This window comes from Vicugna pacos, chromosome 21 (genome assembly GCF_048564905.1).
Source record: "Vicugna pacos chromosome 21, VicPac4, whole genome shotgun sequence".
Lineage (NCBI taxonomy): Eukaryota > Metazoa > Chordata > Mammalia > Artiodactyla > Camelidae > Vicugna > Vicugna pacos.
This window is the reverse complement of record NC_133007.1, coordinates 8,304,183-8,326,986: the sequence shown is the minus strand read 5'-3', so window position 1 is coordinate 8,326,986 and position 22,804 is coordinate 8,304,183. Positions and strand designations below refer to the sequence as shown.

The window sequence follows — 22,804 nt, the reverse complement described above, 5'->3', positions numbered from 1 at the left end:
TCTGCTGGGTTCTTACTCGTGCCAGGCATTATTCTAAATGTCTTAACTGTGTATTACCTCATCTGATTTTCACACTAACTACGTGAGCTAGGTACTGTTGTCATCTCCATTTTACAGGTAAGAAAACTGAGGCAGGAGTATATAAATTGCCCCAGGGAACGCATGGTAGATTTGGGTCACAAACCCAGGCAGTTCTGACTTTAGGACCTATACTCAGCCGTCAGATAATACTGCTTCTTACTCCTTTCTCTCAAGGAGCTCAGTTGACTTAAGTTATTAAGCCCTCCCGGAACTTCAGAGTTACACCACCTTTATAAAGGAGAGCGGAATGGACCCTGTGGCCAAGGCAGTTAGCACTCAGCAGTTTCCTAGTTTATATGTTGACTTTGATGTGATTCTAATTTTAGTGTTATTTCTTTTCTGTGAAAATTCTGTAAGATTTGTCTTTAATAGACTTTTGGATGTTTAAGTGAAATGCTATAACTGTTATGTCAATAAATGGAATGCCCTAGTAGAGTTTTATTCAATTAAGGTTTGATAAAAACAATTAGATGTCTAATTTCTCCCGGAAATCTTACAGCAGACTTTTTTGGTTCTGGGCTGGGTGGAGGTGGGCACAGACTTTAAAACCATTCTGAGATGACTGTAGGTAAAAGAAAGAGTAACATCACCATAGGTTTGATGTTCTCTCCTTTCACCAGAAGTTTTGTTTTGAGATGTGGCAGAGCAGAAACATTGGTCATACTGATGAACTTGAGTTGTTCAAATGATTATCTTCAGTTCTGATTAGTTGAGCAAAAGTTTCAAGAGATTTCTTTAAAATTTTTAGTTCACAAATGATTTAAGAGTAGGTCAGCTCTAAGCAGTGAACATATTTCTAGAAGATTGGTGATGAAGTTGTTAATTGCAAAGATGAGGTAAAGACACACACTGTAAAGTGGAATTAGCAATTTGGACTGGCCAAACCACTGAGGATTCCACTCTGAGGCTGTTGAATCTCAGTATTGGAAAAATATCTAACAGTTCCTTAAAATTGTTTTAGTCCCACCCATAAGGATACAGTAATGCTTATAAAGCTGTCCACACTTTCTGATTTGACTAGCAGACAAGTTTCTTCTTAACAGTAAGGAATAATAAATTAGTGAGGGAAATGTATTAATATATAAGCTTAGGGTTATAATTCAGATCTGTAAAACCCCTGGCTCACTAAATATTCTGCACTTTTATAATAGCAGCATTTTACTGATATAACAACATAGAATGGATTTCAGGAGATTTTGGTGTTCAGCAAGTCATATGAAGATAATTTTGAAAAATTCATTTGTATATTTTTGTTTTTAGAAATTGATCATTTAAATACTGCATACATTATTTTTTGTTTTTAAAAATGTGTGTTTTAATACTGTGGGTTTCTTAATTCTTTTGGGAAATTGACATATTGTCAGGAATGCAGATTTAATTATTTCATGTGAAAGGCACGAATTCAATTTGAAATAACTTTTATTCAATGCAGAATGTTGGCAAAACTAGAGTTTTTCTAATTTCCTGTCTATATTTTTATAAATAAAATGCATTACTTTGGAATCTTAAAATTATTTTTCCATTTGGAAGTTATAGCATTCTCATAAAGTTTTTAAATAAATTGTTAACGATCTTGAACATGTATTGAATTTTGATTTAAAATAAAGCTAAGATTTGTTTTACATTGTGGCAAATATTTACATTTTAGAAAACAGACTTTGCCTGTATTTAGTCAATATTTTAAAAATAACTGAGTTTAGATACAGATAATCTTCTGCAGTATATTAAGGGAAGATGAAACTACATTCATAAATCCCCTTTTATCGTTATGGTAAAAATCATTTTAAAAACTTTAACCTTTATCTGTAGAAATGAATTGTGCAAAATAATATACATGTAACATTTACACTTTCTGGAACTGAAAAATACAGACTTCTATGTCATTTAAATTGGAGACTTTCTCTTCAGTCAATAGGCTTGATCATCATCTGAACTGCTCTCAAGGAGTATGACCCGCCTCGGTATTCGGCCCAGAATATCCCATCCTGGTGCTTGCTTCTGTAATGGCCTCCTCTGTACCACACTCCATTTAGGTTTGAATGTGCGCAGGCGTTGTACCACCATCCTCCTTTATGAAAGTGGGCACAGTTTCCTTGGAGGGAAAAATACAGACATCAGAGTAAAACTTTCTTCTAAGTGTGATGCTCTGTAAACCTTCAGTAACTTATTCTACCTCTAGAACAATTTGAGTTTTCTTACTGATTTCAGTTACCTTTATCTTCATAGTTTTGTGTCCTCGTTCACTCTGTTACTGTTGCTTAAGTATCAACTCCTTGAAAGATAATTTGAATTGCCTTTTTTATTTTGTCTTAGTACATGCTTTTTTTTTAAGTGATTTAGTTTTCTAGATAGCAGGGAAAATAAAATGCAAGCAGTATTTGTTTGTATGTGAAAGAGAAAAAAAGATTGGAGAGATTAGAGAAGGAAAGATGAGAAGTTGCTGAAGAGAGTAAAGTTTGGGGAAAACTGATTCTTGAAATAGCAAAAAAAATAACGTAAAAATAGCCTTATCAGCAATCAAATGAGTTACTGTAAGAAAAGCATATATTATGGTCATATCTGTCTTCCTTTTTCCCTCTTTTCCAGTGTGAACTAGAGAGCTGTGTGCTACTTGCCAAGACACAGCCGAACATAAAAATAAATCCGTTTTCAGGGGAATCTCTTTATCAGGGCCAGAAACCTGGGTTAAAAAGGCAAAAGTATATGAAAATTAAGTTTAAAATTATATCATGTGGATGGCCTAATTGGTTCTTTCTGAAGAGAATGTTAATTTGCCCTGTGAATGAAGCTTTTTGCTGTTCCTGTGTCATGTGCCGCAGTCGTCTTGCTGTTCCCCTTTACCAGGAAGTACAGAACGGCCCTCACCCCCGTTCCCCTACTGGCTTTACATTTTCCTAAAGTCCTTGTCACCACCTGACACGTCATTTTGTCTCCTTCTAGAAAGTAAGTTCCAAGAGGGCAGGACCTTTGTTCCCTGCGTATCCTCAGCACCTACAGCAGGGCCTGGCACATGGTAGGTGTCCAGTGGGATTCGTTACGAACTTCAGGCAGCTGGCAGCGTCATTTCCAGATGAGTTTGTTTTGTTTCCCACCTAGTCCCCATCCACCCCCACCCCATCCCCGCCAAGTTAGAGCAGTGGAACCTCATTCACAGAGTTCACACTTTGGGATTGCCTTAGACAAGAGCGCCTAGAGGCTGTTCCTTTCAGCACGTTGTGTTCCCTTTGACTGTGTCCCAAATGACCTTTTGAGAAAGATGTGTAGCAGCATATACTTTAATAACAGGGTTCTATTTGATGCATAGAAAGTGGTGCTTGTACAGAAAGCACACATCCGTTTTTCCTTACTCACCTGCATACATATCTTTATCTCTGTCCAGTGTGGTGAACTGTTTACCATTATGCCACATCATGGAATCCCCAGCGTTTCCCTGGTAAGTTCCCAGGCGCAGCCTATAGAATTCACTTTCAGGTTCCAGTCGAAAGCTGCTGTATTCTGCATAGACTTTTTTATCACTCCAGTCTTCTAGTTCAATCAACAGCTTATAATTATCTTGATTGCTAAGCTTGTAGATATTTTCCAGTCCAAGCCAATATTCTCCATCAGTGTTTCCAAATCCTTTCTGTTAGTAAGCAAAGAGCATGAGCACATGAATAAGTGTGGAGAGAATAAACTTTTTTGTAGATAACTTTTGAACATTAGATAGCATGAATATATTGGCCATTTGGTGGTAATGTGAACTTAATTTTTGTAGATCACCTGTTCTACTAAAGTCCCACGTAGTAACTTTGTTTTGTTTTGCTTTCTCTTGTATTTATTTGCACATCTAGCTTCAAACTCTACAACTGAGACAAAGGTAAAAGGGGCTGAAAATTATTCAGAGTGACATTAATTAGTGAACTACTCAGATCCTTGAAAAGCGTTCCTGATTTCTCTCGTACTCAAAAGCCAAATTTTTATTCTGAAAGTATATAGATACTGTCCCCACCATAATCAAACAAAAATGACCTGAACAGTTTTATGATATTCAGTGAAAATGATAGTAACTGTTTCACAACAGATTATCTTCTTTAGCTCTGTTGTAAATAAAAGAAGATATAACAGTAGTCTTCAAAGTTCCTTCTTTGAAAAATTAATGTTTGGAATGTAGATTAATGTTTGGAAAAATGATAAATAAATTAGCTATCCTATTTCAGTAAGCATTTGCCATTGCAGGTATGCAGCAGAATATAGATTTCTAACACTGAATGTACTTTCAAAGAGGTTGTGTTGCAGGATTTTTTTCCTAGTTATTTGTTTAGAAATTTGTGTAACTTCTCACATGGGTATATTAATGTCTCATTATTATAAACAATAATATAAAGTATCAGAGTTCCAAAAAATGACCCTAGGACTAATTACCTCTGATGAAATAAATACACTTGATAATGTGTACAGATGTAGTCATAAACAAAAAGGCAGTTGTCCTCTTAGAAAATGAAATCAGGAGTAGTCTTTGCAAAGAATTAAACGTATGTATAAGCATCAAGAACAAAAGGGAGCATTTAGAGACATCTTCAGTTCCCACTAGACGTTTTCACTTTGACTTTAAAATCAGAGACAAGAATCATCTTTTTGACAAATGTAATAATGAAAAGCACATGGATAGTTATTTTTCCACTGTGTATCTTATTTATTGCTTAGAATGGCTACTATTGCAAGAGCTGCTTTGTTCCGCCGCTCCCCCAGGTCTGAATCACTGATTTACCTTATAATTTTCCCAGTTTCTGAAGAAGTTGACAGAGCCATCTGTTCTTTTCTGAATAACAGTCCAACCCCCAGGATCCAGGCTGTTCTCACACCATAACTGCAGTGGTCCATTGCTGTTCTCAGGTTTGATCATGTAAATCCCGCTGACTGAATGTCCAGCTTCTTTTGCATGCTGACAGTCTTTGAATGGTCCTGTAATTAAAACATCATTGATTGCCAGGAAACTTAATGTGGAAAGAACCATATTCAAACAGTTTTTAGTCAGAGTCTTACTTTTGTATCTTTCCTTACAGATAGCGCTTTTTATCTACTGTGCACACGACGCTCTGAAGGTTAAAGAAATTAAAAGGATTGTCCCAGTCCCACTGTCTGGAACATTAACTTGTTTCATTTTCCACTGTTCTCGCAAGTCTTTGTCCACATACATACATTTTTGTATTGTTATAATTCTTACACACTTAGAAAGTTGAATTCTGTCTTTTTTTATTTTAACAAGCATTTCCATGGGACTACAATCTCCATTCTAGGGCTTAACAGTAGCTGTAATATACAGTCTTTGCCGTTGATATATCATCGTTCATTCCTCTATCAATGGACGCTGAGGTTTTACCTGATTTTTGCTATTATAACACTGTACAAAGTGTCTTCTTATTGGCTTCACTTTTTTCATTTTTTTTAAAAAAATGCTGCAGGATTGATCTACTGGATCAAAACTGCATGGATAGTTTTACAGTTCTTCATAGTGCCCAGTTCACAGTATCCAAAATTTGATTTCAGTGGAGCACACTAGTCCCGTGAGATAGTGAAAATGGCATTCCATGGTCAAGTCAGTTTTAGAATTGCTAAATATTATATTACCCTTTTGGAAACTCCCAATATACATTCACATCTTAAAGAGAAGCCCTGAAATAAACCAGTTTCCCAAACTTTTGGAATCTTTTAACTTTTTTCCCTCATACAGCAGTTCAGTAAGAATACATTTTAGGAATGTTGGCAAAATGCCTTTCTAAAGAGTTACATCAATTTATGTGACTAATAGTAATTTTCTTGTTTAATCTACACAGTGACCTTGTGATAGTTTACAGATGTTCTATGGAACTAACTGGTCTAAAGCTCTGTATCTTAGAAGATGATAAACCCTGGACTTAAACTCATTTCTTTCTAATCCCAGAGTTCATGCTCCGAACTGCTATTCTGCAGTTGTCCCCACATTATTTCCTATTTTTATGAATTTTCTCCCTATTTTTTAATCCACTAATAAGTTATTCATATCTTTTAAAACAACAGACATTTTGTAAAATCATTTGTAGAGTGGCTGACTCTTGAATCATGATTTCCATGTTCTTTATCTAAAGAAAGATAGCTTCTAGTTTTGCTGAGCGTTCTTTAGTTTCACCCTTCTCGTGGTTTGATGCTTTCTTTTTTACAAGCATGGAAAAATACTAAGTGATTCAGAAATAAGAATTACCATAAAGATTTATCGGAACAACAACAACAAAAGCATAGAAATTTCAGTTGTCATATTTTATGTTTTACTAAAAATTTTTAAATCCTGACATGTATAATATTTAGAAATTATGTGAAAGTAGGGAGTTCAGTCGAGTGAAACTCAGACAAGAAAATCTGTACCGTAATGATGGGGCTGTTGAAATTTTGAGAAATGTGTTATCTGTACTGTGCCAAGCATAATACAAGGGTCCCTTTGGGGCTTTGCTGGGGTAGAATTAATCTCATTTAATAGTTATACAGTTACATCATTAGGAGGCATTCTTAGAGACTGTAAACTCTTCCCTCTAGATTATTCCTTGAGGGTGGAGACGACTTTTGTTTTCCTTCTGACTCCGTGTCATCTGTGTTTTGACTATTAAGTAGGCTGTCAATTTTTCTTAAGCAAATGAATCAATTAATTTGCCTTCACATTTTAAATACAAGGAATTTGAGAACCACACACAAAGATCAGAGATGATATGTATCCCTAGTCCATATTTTTTATTATGCTTCATTGATATTTCTCTTTCAGATTTTTGAAAATCACAATACAGTCACTGTAAGCACTACAGATTACTAGTAAAAAAATTAGTGGAAACTAGACATTCTTAATGCTGTCTTTCTTAGGTTATGTTTATTTTAGATATTAAATTTTTTAGTTCAAAATTTTCAATTTGATTCTTTTGTATAGCTTTGATTTCTCTTCTGAGATTTCCAATTTTACACTTATTATGAACATGTTTTCCTTTGAACTGTAATAACTACTTTAAAAATTCCTGTCCCTTTTATTCCTAGGTTGTTGAGATTTCTTACCATGAATGGATTTAGGATATTGTCAAAGGCTTTTCGTTCGTCTACTGAGATGATGATATGGTTTTTGTTTTTTCATTTCTTAATATGATAAATTCTGCTAATTGTATTTTTAATGTTAAACCAGCCTTGTGTTCCAGGAAAACCTCAACTTGGTCATGGTATATTATCATTTTTATATATAGCGGGATTTGACTCGCTGAAATTTTGTTAAGAATTTATGCTTTTATATTCATGAGGATATTGGTTAGTTTTCGTTATTAGCTCATAAATAGTTTCTTAAGCTGGGGAGGACTATTCTAAAAATAATGTTTGCCCTTTTCAGGCTGGCCATAAATTAGATCACATTCCATTTAAATTCAGTGTGAATTATTTTTATATTATCTACCTTCTCAGTTAACTGAATTTAAATTACAAAGTGTTCAGAGCCTTTAACACAATGCTCAACAAAGTAATCATCATCCATAATTTAGTTCCCTTTTCTTCTTCCTTGCTGACCTTGATACACAGTAGTAATTTATTTAATAATTTAGGCAGCTTGTTTAATAAATGCATGTCTATTTAGTCAATAAATTTAATGTGGCTATTCAAAGATGAACCTACAGTCATTTCTGTTTTAGAAAAATAATGTGTTTCTGAAAAAACCCATGTTCTGAAAAATCATGCACTAAAAATAACAGCTAATGTTAGCTGTTAGCATGCTTGGTATTCAGCTGCAGTTGCTTGTGGCACAGAACATTTTATGTGCTTGGGGAAAATCCCATATAAACTAATATGACTGCTTTGTTTTACTGATCTTACTCTCTTTTTTTCACTAGTCACATATGAGCTACATCACATTACGGAAATGTGCATTGAACTCGAGTCAGAGAAGGTTAGAGAGGTTTATTTCAGACTAGGATGGGATTTATAGAGTTTTAATTTCCTAAGTTGGGAGTAAGATGAAAGGAAAAGTGAAGTTTGATTTCCAGGTCCAATCTTGGATTAATTTGTGTAATGCATTGTAACATATTTATTTGTTTACTCATAGAACTTCCCATGGACAAGGACTTTTTGTTTTTTGGTTGTGTATCCACAGTTTAACCCATTAGGCCCTCAAGTATCTGCTGACCTACGTGATTCCTGGCAGCCACAGTGGTTTCCTCAGTTCTGCATTATTATTCCCAGAAATGTCTTTTCTGCGCCTGGTGTAGACTGGAAACTGTTTTAGGCTCCAGGGATAAACCATAGATTCTGATGGCAAGTTGGGGAAGTGGCAGGAGAGAATCCACTGCAGCTTGATGAGTACTGTGGTGGAGTTACTAGTGGGGCACATAGGAGCTCTGGCCAAGAAGTGGCTAACCCAGATTTGTGGGCAAGAGATGGAGTCGGCTCCATCTCAGCTGAGTTGTGAAGACTGAGTAGGAGTGAGGCTAGTGGGCAGAGGAGGTCTGATCAGGGCCCCACATGTGCTGAGGCACGGAGACAGAGAAGAGAGCTCGGTGCTCTCGAGGAGTTACAAGTTCAGCATGTCCGAAATGTAAATGGTAGAAGGTGGTACTTGGAACTCTTGAGGTCGGCTGTAGGGTTGAAATTGGTTTCTGCAGTCTAAAAGTACAGTCATCGCGGTTGTTTACAAAGTCAGACAGATTTTTTTTCTAAGTTGTCACTTTTGGAATAGTCAAGGATATCTGAGGAATATTGCTCTTATTTTAAAACCTGTTTGTTGTAGTTAATGCACACATGAAGTGGTTTTATTGCAATGCATGTAAATATCTCTCTCCTTTCAGAAATATGCCTATTCATGAATATCATCTTTGTAAATGTTTGCTCTGCACTCATTTGAGTATAGTTTTGACAGTTTACATTTTATGTTTGACTGTATAGTCATGAGTTGGACTTTAACTAGATTATTTAAATGGCTGTAAAATACAGAAGCGTCAAGGTTTTGAATGTTGACAGGAAATTTGTAAAATACCATTTGTTCCTTTTCTGCTCTTTAATAGGCCCTCAGATGTTTAAGCAAATTGAGGAGTTCTGGGTTTTTAGATCCAGCTTTGATTTGATACAATTTCAATTTATACAAATTTTAACTTCAACTTTAAGTTTCAACCCACTTTTTTACGGTGGGCTTCGTGTTTGCAGTGTGGACGCCTGTTGGAGTTGGTTGCGACAAAGGCTTAGGAAAATTTAGTTGAAATCTTTTTCCAAGAAATCTGGATAAAATTAGCAGTGCTTATAGCTATCTTTTCCTCCTCAGTAAAAATGGTAAGTAACAGAATTTAGTCCTTGTTTATATTTATTTGTAGAGACGAACCCTTAACCTGTCTTAGCCAAGTATGTACTGTTGATCTTGGCAGAAATGTTTCCTCATTCTTACTTGCATACCTTATTTACCATTTTAGAATTAAATTAGAGATCATTCTTATACTCAGTGTTTTACTGCTTTCTCTGTACCATAAAAAGACGCTTAGTAGGAATTCTTACATGACTAGTAGAAAAGTACAGCTTTGTTTTTGAGCGGTCAGTTTTAACTTGCTGGTTTGTGCATTATTAGAGATAAATTAATTGATTTATTTGATATGATATTTATATATGATTCAGAAATTTGTTCATAATGGTTCAGAAGGGTATGGACTGGAAGTACCTTTCTTTCAAAATAGGAATTTTATTAACTTTTTTCTTGCTTTGATAATCTTGAAACAGTCTTTGTCTTCTGTGACACACAATTGGATTCTTCTCAAGGCAGGAAAATGCAATTCTCGACATTGAATTTGAAGGATGAGTTCTCTTCCTCAATATATTTGATTATTAAAATGTGTATAGGGCTAACAACCCAGTTAATAGTCTGATTCATCATAGAAAGATAAATACTGACCAGTCATGCCACATATTTTGCAGCATGTATTTTTCATTAAGAACTCGTATCTTTTAACAGAACTGGGTTAAAACAGAAAAAAAAATTTCATGCTTTGAATAGCACCTTTACTGGAAACCATCTTTATTTAACATCCCTGTCCTTTTTCCATAGAGAAACTGTTTAATTACCTAAAAGGAAAATCCTTTTCTTTTCATTGAATTTCTCATTTATTTTCTTACTTTGTCCTAATCCTGTGCTCTTTGTGATAGGAAAAAACAGGACAAAAAAGATAACCAATTTAGAGCTTTCAAATGGTCAGAAAGTAAAATCTTTTGAGAGGTAAACTTTTTTTATTGGGTTCTGAATTAAGTTGTTAGATAAATATATTCAACAGCATTTCTGAAATCGGGTTTGAAGCAAATAGTTTTATAGTGGTAATAGACTCTTTCTTGTAATAATATGAATTACTTTGTTTATTAATCTGTGAGTTTGAAGTGCAGTTAGCAACCTGAGCTTTCATATTGAAATTTCTTAAGAATATATCAGCTGTTTTTCATGACTGGTTAATAGAATTGTATTTCAGCCCTTTTGCTTAACCAGTCTTCTTTGGTTTAGTTTTTCTTGGTTACAGTGTTAATATAAGCTTTCCACTGAAATCAACTGCATTTTTAAAATTTACTAACAGGAAGCATTACAAATAATTGAAAATCAGCTTATTATCCACTAAAAAGCATATTTTTACTTTCCAATGACTGTTTTTCAAAATTAACTTTGTAAGGTTACCTTTTATATTCCCATATGTGGCAAGGTATATGTTGGGAAGTGTACAGAAAAATGTAGTCATGATGGTCAGACCATATACAAAACATTTCCACATGTATCACCTCATTTAATCATCACAGCAGACTCTTTCACAACGGAAGCAACTGTGCCTCAGAAAAGCCTTGACAGAATCCAAGTTTCCTGATACTCAGATCTATTTTCTAACACACTATGAAGGCACTTTCTCAACTCCATTCACCTATAAGGAATGAACTTATTTATATTAATACATCATTTGTAAAAGGATACTGTTTTCTTTTATAGAAGACTAACCCAAAATACGGCCAATGAATAACATTAACAGTTAAGAATTTTTTGATGGCAGTTTGCCAGGTGTGTAGTTACATTTCCAAACATTTTATTTTCAAGGTAGAGGGAAAGTAATGTTTCTAGAGATAATTTATTGTAAACCAGCAAAATTATTCTGTTACTTGCCATAAGTTCATAGTAAGTTTGTTCTCTTGAGGTACATTTTTCTTATAACCATTTTAAAAGAAAATATAAAATTTCCTGTTATTAAAACCTCTTTAAAAAATGATGGTAAGATATACATAACATAAAATTTGCCAACTTGACCGTTTTTAAATATACGGTTCAGTGGCAGTTAGTACAGTCTCATTATTATGGAGCTTGACTCTAACTTTTCTTCATCTTGCAAAACTGAAGCTCTGTACCCATTAAACAGCAACTCTCCATTCTCCCTTCACTGCAGCCCCTGGCAGCCACCATTCTCCTATCTCTGAATTTGACTACTCTAGGTACCTCATATAAGTGGAATCATACAGTATTTGACTTCTGCGACTGAGTAGAACACTTTTTAAGTAATACATGCACATTATGCATTTAGAGAGTGTGGAATGACCATGTACCTACACTACATGTAGAGTGCAGGAATGGGAACTTCTTGGTGCTAGAAGCATATGTAAATACAGCAGTAGCCATCCATCTCTTTGCCCTTTTTGTGCAAGTACCCAAACAGCTTAGCCATATTTTCCAGTCTGATATAAGAATAATATGAACAAAGATTTTAGCACATTATATGTAAAGAAAAAGTAGCAAGTCTGGTTTTTGTCACTTGTGGTGATTTATATTTGGTAAGAATCATAGAATATTAGAACTAGAAGGAGGTGTTAGAACCATCCAGTCCAACCGGTGCTCTCACTGTGCAAATGAGAAAACAGAGACAGACGGGTAAAGTGACTTACCCAAGGTCAGTAACAAAGGAAACCGGTTTTCTTAATTCTGTGCGATTTCCCTTACATGTTCATTAGTGTACTGATGAACATTCTATGGTATAGCTAGTTATGTCCTTGAATTTCAGAGGCCAACTTTTATAGAAAAAAAAGAAAAGTTAATGTTTACTTATTATAACAAATAAATAATGAATAACAGAAAAAGTTATGCCTGTGCTTAATTTTTACATTAAGTATTGGTTTATTATGGAGATATATATATACATATATATATACACACACACATATGCACACCATTGTTTTATTAAAGCAAAAGCCTGTTAAATGGGACCTTTGATGTGCTAAATCCCTATCATGGGATTTAATTTTGTATATTTGATTGTTTTTTTGCACTGCAGCTCAGTGTATAATAAAACCTAGAACTGATGCATCTCATTTTGCACAGGCATTTTTAGTGTGTCAGTGTAGGGATATGTGAATAATCATTTCTTCCAGAACTGATGATACCATCCACTTAAGATTCAGCACCCACAAAAACACTCCATGCAAGTCATCTTCATCCTTATATAATTGTACACCCCCATCAGTTAAAAAAATTTTTCACACACTTCAATTATGTTTATTTACAACTTATATGTACACACTACTATGCTGATAAATTTTATACATTTAAAGCTTACACAAGAGGTATTTTTTAAAGGATATAAAAAATAAATATATATTCTTTCTATACCCAGGTGACCATTTCATACACATAAATCCTTTGGAAATCAAAGGATGTGGGGAAATTAATAATCATCATTTGCCTAATTTAATGGTACTTGAACCTGTTGTTACTGAGAGTTGGAACAGTGTAGAATGAATGACTCACTATAATAGAATGTGTTAAAGTACTTTCATGAAGCTCTTTGGAATGACAACTGTAAGAAGCTCTGTAAGAGTGTAATATCAAGTCAACCAGCATTTATTTAGCATGTGCAAGTGACGCAATATCCATCTACAGGAAGGAGCTTATGTTATGGGTAGAAGGCATTTTATTTAGATGTGTATAGAAGTACTATGAGTACATGTAAAAATAACTGATAATTCAAGAGGGGACATGAGAAATGTTGCATCTGTGTTAACAGAGGAGAGAGATTCGTGTGGGAGCAATCACTTTAAGCCTGTGGGAGTCAAAAGGGCTTCGAGAAGGACTTGCTATTTTATTTTATTTTATTTTATTTTATTTTAGTCTGAGTCTTATTTGAATAGGCAGAAAACACAAAATATTTAGAAGACAATGAGTTGATTCATTTTATAGAAGCAGATGGCTTTTGTGAAAGAAATTAATAGAAGGAAAGCTAAAGAAGTAGGATTGATTCTTTTGAGGAGTGCACTAATCTTACCCAAGCTAAGCAAACTGGACTTTTTCTGTTTGCAGTGGGAAGCTGCTGGGCAGAAGTGTGGTGTGATCAGAATGGTAGTTTAAGATGAATCTGTTGGCAGTGTAGAATACATTTGGATGGAGAGAGAAAATGGCGTTAGACCAGTTGGCAAGCTATTACACAATTCTTAGTAAAAATTAACATTTGATTGCCAGACACTGTTCTGATCACTCCTCGAGTGTTCAACTCTAAGAAGTAAATACTGTTATTACCCATTTTATAGGTGAGAAAACTGAGGCACAGAGCAACCATCCCTCCTCCACCTCCCAAGATCTCACAGCTTGTAATCCAGGACATCTGTATCCTCTAGCTGTTGCCATAGATCACTTGGATCTCAGTTAGTTCTGGCTCGAATAGAAATGAGGGATACACTCATGAAAGACTGAAAAGCCACATGGGTAGAACTTAGTTAGCTATGTGTGTGAGGCAGGAGAGAAATGTCAAAGATCAGCCAAGCAAATTCAGAAATGGGTAGTAACAAACCAAAATAGAGAAATCAAAATCCATTGGCCTATCGCTTTTACTTACAGAAATTTATCCTAAGGATATAATCATAGAAAAAGAAAAAGAACAAAGTTAATTTTTAAAGTTACAAGAATACTGGTTACCATGTTTATGAGATGGGAAAAAAAGACTTTGAAGGATATTACCAAAGTGTTAACTGTAGTTTATTTCTGGGTATTTGGATATTAAAAAGCATACCTTTTAAAAAAGTTTATCAGTGTTTTCTGGATTGTCTTCAGTAATTTTATTGCTTTTATAATAATAATTTACTTATTTCTAAAAGGAGAATGCTAATTTGGAGAAAAAATTGTTTTAGAGTTTAGTTATTAATTTATTGATTCACTCCTCAAGTATTTATTGTACTGCTTACAATATGCTAAGTACAATATGCCAAATCTGATCTTGGCTAGATGTTTGAAGTAGAAAAATGGAAAGACAGTGTATTTTCTTCCAGAAGTGTTCAGTCCAGCAGGGAGACAGACATGCAAACAAGTAACTCCAGTGTAATGTGATATAAAAAAAACCAACAGAAACAAAATAAATGCTCAGGGCACAGTTAGCAGTTTGGGGAGGAGCCATCTGGTTATGTTTGTTTGTATCTGGGAAGGTATAAAATTTAAGATACTGTTTTAGCTAAGCCTTAGATCTGCCAGGTTGACAGATAAGCTGAAAGAAGGCATTTCAGGAGAGGAAGAAGCAGCGTGTGAGATAACGGTCAAACATCCAGATGCAAATATCCGGCTTTGGTTAGAATCAGGAGGGAGGGCTTCCATGCAGGAGTCCTCTGCTCAGTGGTGATACTTGTAGCCTGGAAGACGTATGGGACCTCTAAAATAGAGTATCTTCAAGGAAGTCTTTTTAAGCCGAAGGAGAAGGAAGAAGATGCCAACGAAGGACCTAGAGAAGCAGGAAGAGTCAGAGTATTATGATGTGGAGGCCCAAGGAAGTAGAGGTGCGAATGGTCAGTGGTGTCCCCTGCTGCAGAAAGGCTTGACCACTTGGTGATGTGCATATTTCCAGTCTTTGCTCTGTGTTTTTTGTTGTTGTCTAAAATTATTTCTTAGTCTATGTGCAGTTTTATGTCCTGTCTTTTCAATAGGTGAATGAACTACAATTTCTTTTTTGGCAGAAGTGGGGCATTTGGGTTTTTCCCTTCACTCTAAGGAAACAAATCAACTTGTGAAGAGTTCAGGAGAACAGCTTATGAGTAATTGGATGTAGGTATAAAACAAATGTATTCGGAACATTAGCAGTGAGCTAAACAGAAAGACGAATTATTCATCTGCATTCTGGGCACCTTGATCAGTGACTGGTATGGAATGAGTGGAGGGAGGAAGGAATGAAATTAAGAAATAGAGGTAGAGATACTAGTATCAATTCTCCGGTATTTTATGTAGTAAAAAGTTACTTATATGTATATGGTTACAAGGTGCAGTTGTAGTTTTTTAGCCGTAGAAAATGGGCGAGCTATTTTCCTTTTTAGAGTGAGGGCAAAAAAGCACGGGTTTTATGCTGATGTTTTCAAGACAGGAAAGAACAAGGACCCTAGGCCCGAGTAGACTTAATCTCAGTACAGTGGTAGGTGGTAGGTTAGTTCGAGGCTTTGGGAGGGTGAAAGCACGTCTTTAAATGTCCCTTTTGAAGAGGAGGATGATGGGAAGAGCAGCAAGAGGTAGATGGAAGGATTGCTGAGCAGCAGTGAGGTCGTGGCTGGAGGTCGGTGGATGGTTATAGAGGTGAGGAGTGGACCATGGACTCACTCCTGTCTCAGCAATAGTAACAGACTGTAAGAATTTGGATGAAAGAGTGTTTTTCTCCACAGAATACACTGTTTTTATAAACTGTTAGACTCCTAGAGCTGCGAGATGTATTTAAGTTCAATTCTTGGTTAATAGAAAACAAAAATAGAAAATTTAATGCTCATAATTACATAACCAAAATGAAGAATAGGCTGTATTATGAGGCTTGTTTCATAAACCATAAAACACATTTACCTTGTCCTTCCATTTTTAACGGTAGGAGGTAACTCACCTTCATTGATGAAAGTTACTGGTGGCATCTTGAAAGGGCTTTTGGTGGGAGATGTTGCCAGCTCAGGTGATGGCATTAAGTCCCTGGGATAGCCGGGATCCCTCTGGATCTCGTTGCCCCCCAGCAGACCAGGAGTGTACTGGTGACTGTTAGGGATGTGCTGTGGCACCACCTGGACGAGAGGAGGAGACACGTGCGGGTCTTGTCGGGAGAATATCCTCAAGCACTGTTCTTCCAGCAAAGTGATCATCACAGACTGGTTATTGACAAGGTCAGTCAAGGAGGCGTATTTCACCTCTAGTTCCCTGTACCTTGTTGCCATCTTCAGCATTTCTGTGGTGACATTGAGGATTTTATTTTCCAACTGGGAGAGTTCCAGTGAATTATCCCTCTTACGAATAATCTCATGTAATAGTTGCATGTAGAGTTGAGTAACACGAGAGTTCATGTTACGGCTTTCTTTTCTCAGCAGCTTTACCTCATTGACTATGTTCCCGTCTACGTCCACCACCAGTTGCAGGACGTCTATCTCCCGCTTCTGCCGGGAGAGCACGTCCTTCAGGTTTTCAAGGTCCATCCTGGTGATCATGTCTTTAATGGTACCTGCGTCTTGCCCTTTGGTATTGACACAAATCGGCCCTGTTATTTTTTGTTCAGGTACCAGGAATGTGTATGCACATTTCTTTGCTTCCTCTTTACCATCTGTAGCACGAGGGTATCTCCTCTGGGTTATTTTTTTTATTTTAAACTGTCCTCCTCTGCAGTGTCCAATGCCCATTAGTAGGAAGAATAGCACACTTAGGGTCCAGATAAAGGCCTTCATTTTGAAGTGAGGTTGTATGATGTCTTTAAAAACAAAATAAAAAAACCATTGAAGGCAAAAAGTAAAAAGAATTGATGTCAATCCACTTGTAGAGTCAGTAATATTAAAAATATCTAAGGGAAAACCTGAATATCTAGTGGTGTTGGTAAGTTGGGCCAGAATTAAAGTGATTCCTTTCTTAGATTCAATATTATAGTGCCTTCATATTTGTTTAAAAATTAGGTTTCAGGGAACAGCTCTGCAGCTGGCACCTTACTGTGCTGCTTTGTGTCCCTCAGCGCCCTGTGCAGCTCTGGGTGAGAGCCCACTGTGTGCTGAGATGCCGTTAGATGCTTCCGGGGCTTTTGAAACCCTAATAGGACACCTTTCTTACCTTGAAAAGCTCATTTACTTTCTTAAGTCCCTGAAAATGTTTGTAAGGCAATCGTTAAAACATTCTCCCCTGACTAATGTGAAAGTTACCAATCAGTATTTTATATCTAAATTGTGCAGTTTCAGTTAAATTGGCCCTCTCTAATAAGTATCTTTTTTAATCCAACAAATTAAAGAAACAAACTTTTTTAGACAGCTCTAAAACCAGAAAGTTCTAACATCTTATTTTTTGTTCGTTTTCGTAGCACGGCCTTTTGGGATTGGTGTCAAGTTGAAGAATGATAGAATGCTTGCAGTCATTATTGTGGGTAACTGTGTTTCCTAAACCGTGCTCATATATATGCTCTCAGCTTATATATGATTCAGCAGGTTCATTCTTCTGACAGAAGTTCTGCTGAACTGCATTTTATTAAAATGTTAATAATTTCCTAACGCTGTTACCAAGGAAAGAAACTCATCTGTAATTGAATATGATCATCTGAGTTGGAAAATGCCTTCAAGGCCATCCCATCTAAGACCTCTTTGCACCCATGCGCATGCTGAAGGCCAAGGCCACACAAATAGGTGGCGTTAGAGCCAGGTCCAGAGGTCAGGTTCCCTGGCGCCTCAGTCAGTGCTGACAGCAGTGGCACATACGCTAAAATGTGTGCTAGGAATGTTTCATTTTTGTTGTGGCAGATAAGAAACACTTGTCCTTTATAGTACAATTTCTGTCGGAACACTAGAGAAAACAATAGAACTGGTTCCCAGAACCAGAGCTGTCTCCTTTCTCTTTAGTTAGCTCCCTAAAGGGTGGTAGCAGGAGAATGAGTGCAGCGTGTCCCCCTGGTCCGGTTTATTAGCGAGCTGCTGTAGTCCAGCCCACTTTCCCACTCTAGGAAACTCGATTCCTATCTGCTGTTTTTGAGGGATGGCAGTGGATACACTAATAACTTCTCTATCCCATTTTCCACACAGGTACTTGTCTTCTTTTGATTTGGGAAGCCAGGTCCCAAGTTGTTTATCCCAGATGCTAATCATAATAGCAACGCAGCAGTAACAATAGTTCGTATTTATTGGGTGCCTGTTGAGAAGCAGGCATTGTTTTAAGCCTTTTACATACATTAAATCATTTACTTTCTCATCACAGCCCCCTGGGGTAGGTTATTATAATCCGCATTTTCAGATGAAGAAACTGGCATCCAAAAGTTAAGCACCTCACCCAGAGTCACTCAGCTTCTGTGACGTGGAGCCAGAATTTGAACCCAGGCAGAAGACTCCAGAGTTCATGTTTTTCACTAACAACTGCATCATAAGGCAACATAGTCGGTCCTGTTTTCTATCACCAATGCTTATAACAATCCTTTATATTCGTGTAGTGCCTAACTCATGTTAACTATTTGCATTCCCAACCGCACTGTGAAGTAAACATACCGTCTTGCAAAGAAAGAAACCTGGAGAAGTTAGAACATTCAAATGGGATTCGGATCTCCTACTTGTCATTTTTTAGACCTGTGATTTTTATCCTAGTCACGTAACTACAGAGGTATATGAATTTTGTGTTTCTTATCTTCCAGTCTTTTCCTGGTTTCTGTCTCTTTACATTGACCTGCTACTGAATTATGCACAGGTTTTTGTGGATCCGTTTTATATCCCAAACCTGTCTGCTATCGTTACTTCCCTCCGTGTGTATTCTGTTGGTTGATGGTTAATATGAATTAACTGTGGTTATGGTTATGGCTAATTAATTATGGTCTATGTGATTATGAACCCTCCTAAAATTAAAGGTTAAATCAATGAATTCCATAATTTATGACTCTTCAACCAGAGTCATAAAGATGATGACTAGTGTCTAAAACCATGTCTCCTTACTTTGTTGTGTTCAAATGAGTGCTGTTTGCAAAATGGGGTGATAATGAAAATAAAGCGAAGAATGGATGGAATGTGGAGAGTAATTTCTCTTTTACTAACATAGTCCAGATAGGAAGGAGGGGCATAATAATAGCCTGTATTTGTGTCAGAGGCGTTCTCTTTGCTGCCTGGTAGTGTTTTCAGTTTTGGGTTCTCATAGTTTGCTTTCTGACATCAGTAGAAAATTTAGACTGAGCGTTACCTATTTTATCAAAAAAGGACTTTAGTTACTATATTAGAGTTCCCTATACCAATAACCAGTAAAATGCATCTTGTTATGTTACAGATTCATAGAATTTAGATGTGGTTTATTTTTAAAACTGAAGACAGTAAAATAGAAGCCATCGGCCCCCTGCAAAAATGTACAGCGTTTCACCTCCGTAGATAGTTGAAGTGTCTAGGGTTCACATGCACTCGTTTCGTTCACTTCAGTAATAACTTGGAAACTCTTAGATCATAAAATTACTGTATTTGAATAACTTAATATGAAATAAGCTACCAAAACAAGGAAAATTCAGAAGGTATCATGAAACTCCAAAACATGTAGAATTTTCTGAACAATATTCTGATTGAAAAGCTTATATTCCTACCAGGTAGAGTTTTATAGAACGACTAAGAGCATATAATCGAAGGTTATTGCTGTTGTTTGTGTTGTCATGGAAGAACAAAAATGTGAAAATAGGAATTAAATCAAAATTGCAGTAGCTTGTTTTTGGTGTATTCTGCCCTGGCTCTTTGTGGGTTCCTGGATGATTAAGTCCTGAGATGAATTATGGTCTACCCTAAGAGAATCTGACCTAAGGTAATATTTAAAGGAGGCAACTAAAAGTTTATTTTTTTTAATGTATACAATCCTCTTATCCTTTACAAAAGTAATGACTTCGTTGTCACCCAAAGCTGAATAAGGAACTGCATTTCTTAAGTAGTAGACTAAGCTACGTCATGTGTAAAGAACGGGTTTTTAAAATACACTTACTGTTACCTTTTATAAAAACATTCTCTTATTTAATATTTTCCCACATATGTTCAGTTTTAAAAGTGAAAGATCCATAAATCTGTGTTACCTCATAAAACCTTTCTGTATATGTTAAAATTTTCCAAGGCCTCACGAGAATGTTGTAAATTAGTTACAGTGTACTTAAATTTAAATCTGTGTCTTTGCTTGGTTGTTTTTAGGAGAAAAAAAAAAGTCTTCCATGCTTTGAGTTAATTTTTTTGGTACTGTTTCTCTTCATAGTTGCTACACTGCCAGCTAATGGAGAGAAGAAATGAAAGTCAGGATTTACTTGCTTTCACGTGGTAAACTCATCGAGGCGTTTAGCGGACTGTGTCATGCCCTGAAAATGGCACGAAACAATGAGCTTAAATTTATGAGGCATTGAAGGCACCTTAGATAAAGAACTTCTAGATTCTGGAAATTTATGTTCTGGGAAGAGACTTGAGAACAATCTCATGCCCTAGAGATCTTTAAGAAAGGGATAAATAGTTATCTGGGTTTCCGATTAAATGCTTGCCTAAGGCTTCAGTAAGAACTGAAGTTTAATTGAGGTCCTGTACTTTTCATTGCAGCAACAACAAACAAAAGAGAGATGACAGTATTTCAGATCCAATATTGCTTGGAAATTTTATCAGAATTTCATGTAAAATATGTTTAACAGAGATCCTCCCAGTTGTTTAGAGTTCTGAATCTTTAAGGAAAGAACATGAAAGTAAAGTTGAAGAAATCTTATTTAGTTTTACCATTATTTGCTGGTTGAACATTCTTACCTTGCATATCTTTGATTTTGAAAAGGACAGAGGTTCCCCAAATCATAACAAATTTAAGTGTCTTTGATGTTAAAGCTTATTGTTGGTAACTAGTAGTTTTATTTTTTAATAATTCTAGTAATACAATTAAACAGAGCCCCCTGATAGAATATTGAAAGGATTGTTTTTGTTGACCAAAATTATATCTTTCTAAAAATATTGTATATTTTTGGTCTTTTAATTGTGCATATAAGTAATTGTATCTTCCGGGTTCTTATTTTCTGTTGTTAATGCTGACTACTTACACAATACTTCTATCACATTTTATTTCTTCTCCTCAGTTCTAATCTGTAAGGTTTCAGGATTTTTTTTTTAATGTATCGATCACTTTGCTTTCTCAATTCCAGTTGTAACCTTTTTCATTTCTGTTACTCAAATTAAAGTTCTGTACATGTAAACCTGGAAAACTATTTGAAAGTTTGAGTTTTAGCAAGAAAGTTTGAGTTTTAGCAAGAAATACCAAGGACTTACTTTAAATTTTATTTAAATTTAATTATACTAGGTTATGCCATAATTGAGGTATTGTTGCAGAGCCTTTTGGTTAATTTTATATCTTCTTAGCTGTGTTTTGTAGATATCTAACAGTGTATGTAAATATTTAGCATACACACTGTAGCTGTGTAAAGAGAGACTAATCATGTTTACAACTATTTTCTTAATTTGTATCCCTTTGTTTTAGTCCCTGTGCTATAAATCCTATAATCTGTTACTTGTTAAAATTTCTTTCTGGTGTCACTAAAGGACTTGTTTTCTGAGACCCAACATGTATGCATCAGTCTATAAACATATACACTAAGTATCATTAAACTGAACCTCAAATAATTCACTAATCATCATAAAGTATATAATGACCAGTTTTTACATAAAGTTGCAAAACAAAACCTTTTTCAGATGAAATAAATTGTAGTATATTCCAAAGTTCTTTGGTTAATAAGAGATTTTGAAATTTCTACTACAAGTGTAAAATAATTATACATTTCAACAGGCATAGAATTTTTAAATAAAAATAAAAGAAATATCAAAGTACCTTTTTGCATCTGTTGATAAAGCAAACTCAGAAACTTGCTGCTCTTGTTCTTGCTTTTAAAAAATCAGTGTAGAAGTTTGTTCGTCTGTGATTTTAATGGCAACTGCATTTTTGTTTTGGGCCGTTGAGTCCAAGCTGTAATAAGGAACTTCTTTTTCTTCTTACAGCACTAATCAATTGAATTTGACAAGCCACCTATGTAATTTTAAGTAGTGTAGTGGAAGTTCTGGTCTGCGGGCTGTCTTTAATCCAGCAGAGAAGGCATTGTGGCTTTGCTCTGTCTGCCACATGGAGAAATGCAGTAACCAGCTGCAGCTGACCCAGATTGTATATACAGTACCCTCGAATAGTGACTCCCTCTCTTTCTCGGTAGACTCAAGTTCAGCCCACATATTACGTCACCAAAAATTTGCTGGAGCCTGGGGGGCGGGGGGTGGAAATCTCCTTAGGATTTCCTCTCTGTAGCCTTAAATAGGGGTGGGGGTGGTGGGATCAGCAGGAGGCTGAATGGCTCGGAACAAGGAGAGACTGTGTGCAGGTTGAAGGAAGGGCACCATCTGGAAACAAACTATCATAGTTCACCGGGCAATTATAAAACAAACATTTTCGTCTGCTGGCCGGAGATCTTTTAAGTTGAATGCTGAAAAAATAGTACTCAACTTCACTTAGAAGTAGTTGCAGGCTGATGAGTTTGTTTTTTATTACAAAGAATAAGGGTTAGACTTTATTCTAAGGAGCAGCCCCCTAAATAATATGATACTTTTATAGCCTAGAAGAATCTTTAAACATTTTACTAAGTTGCCATTGCAGAAGGTGTTAAGCTTGTAAGAAACCTGATGTCTGTTGTAATGTATCTTACTGTGTAATATTTCTGAGGCAAAACCGCTCATTTATACATAATTACCAAAAATCATTGGAAAGCTGTGTGTAAAATTCTTTCAGAAA

The 22,804-nt window shown here is 35.8% G+C and overlaps 2 protein-coding genes across 4 annotated transcripts in view; one reads left to right on the top strand and one right to left on the bottom strand.

Annotated features, from left to right (window-relative positions):
• Window positions 1-22,804, top strand: part of RALGPS2 (Ral GEF with PH domain and SH3 binding motif 2) — a 136,881-nt gene that overhangs the window by 76,942 nt on the left and 37,135 nt on the right. The window lies entirely within an intron of this gene.
• On the bottom strand, window positions 1,483-22,201 carry ANGPTL1 (angiopoietin like 1). Its single transcript, XM_006199620.4, has 5 exons — window positions 21,860-22,201; window positions 15,942-16,787; window positions 4,829-5,022; window positions 3,433-3,703; window positions 1,483-2,173 (listed from the first exon to the last, which is right to left on the bottom strand). Exons 1-5 carry the CDS (start codon window positions 21,867-21,869, stop codon window positions 1,986-1,988), a joined length of 1,509 nt encoding a protein of 502 aa, XP_006199682.1. The 5' UTR covers window positions 21,870-22,201; the 3' UTR covers window positions 1,483-1,985.

Coding starts and splice junctions, on each gene's coding strand:
- ANGPTL1 (XM_006199620.4), bottom strand. Junction 5,023..15,941: donor AGTAACTTTCATCAATGAAG/GTGAGTTACCTC, acceptor TTTTAATTACAG/GACCATTCAAAGACTGTCAG. Junction 2,174..3,432: donor AGATAAAGATATGTATGCAG/GTGAGTAAGGAA, acceptor TTTCCCTCCAAG/GAAACTGTGCCCACTTTCAT.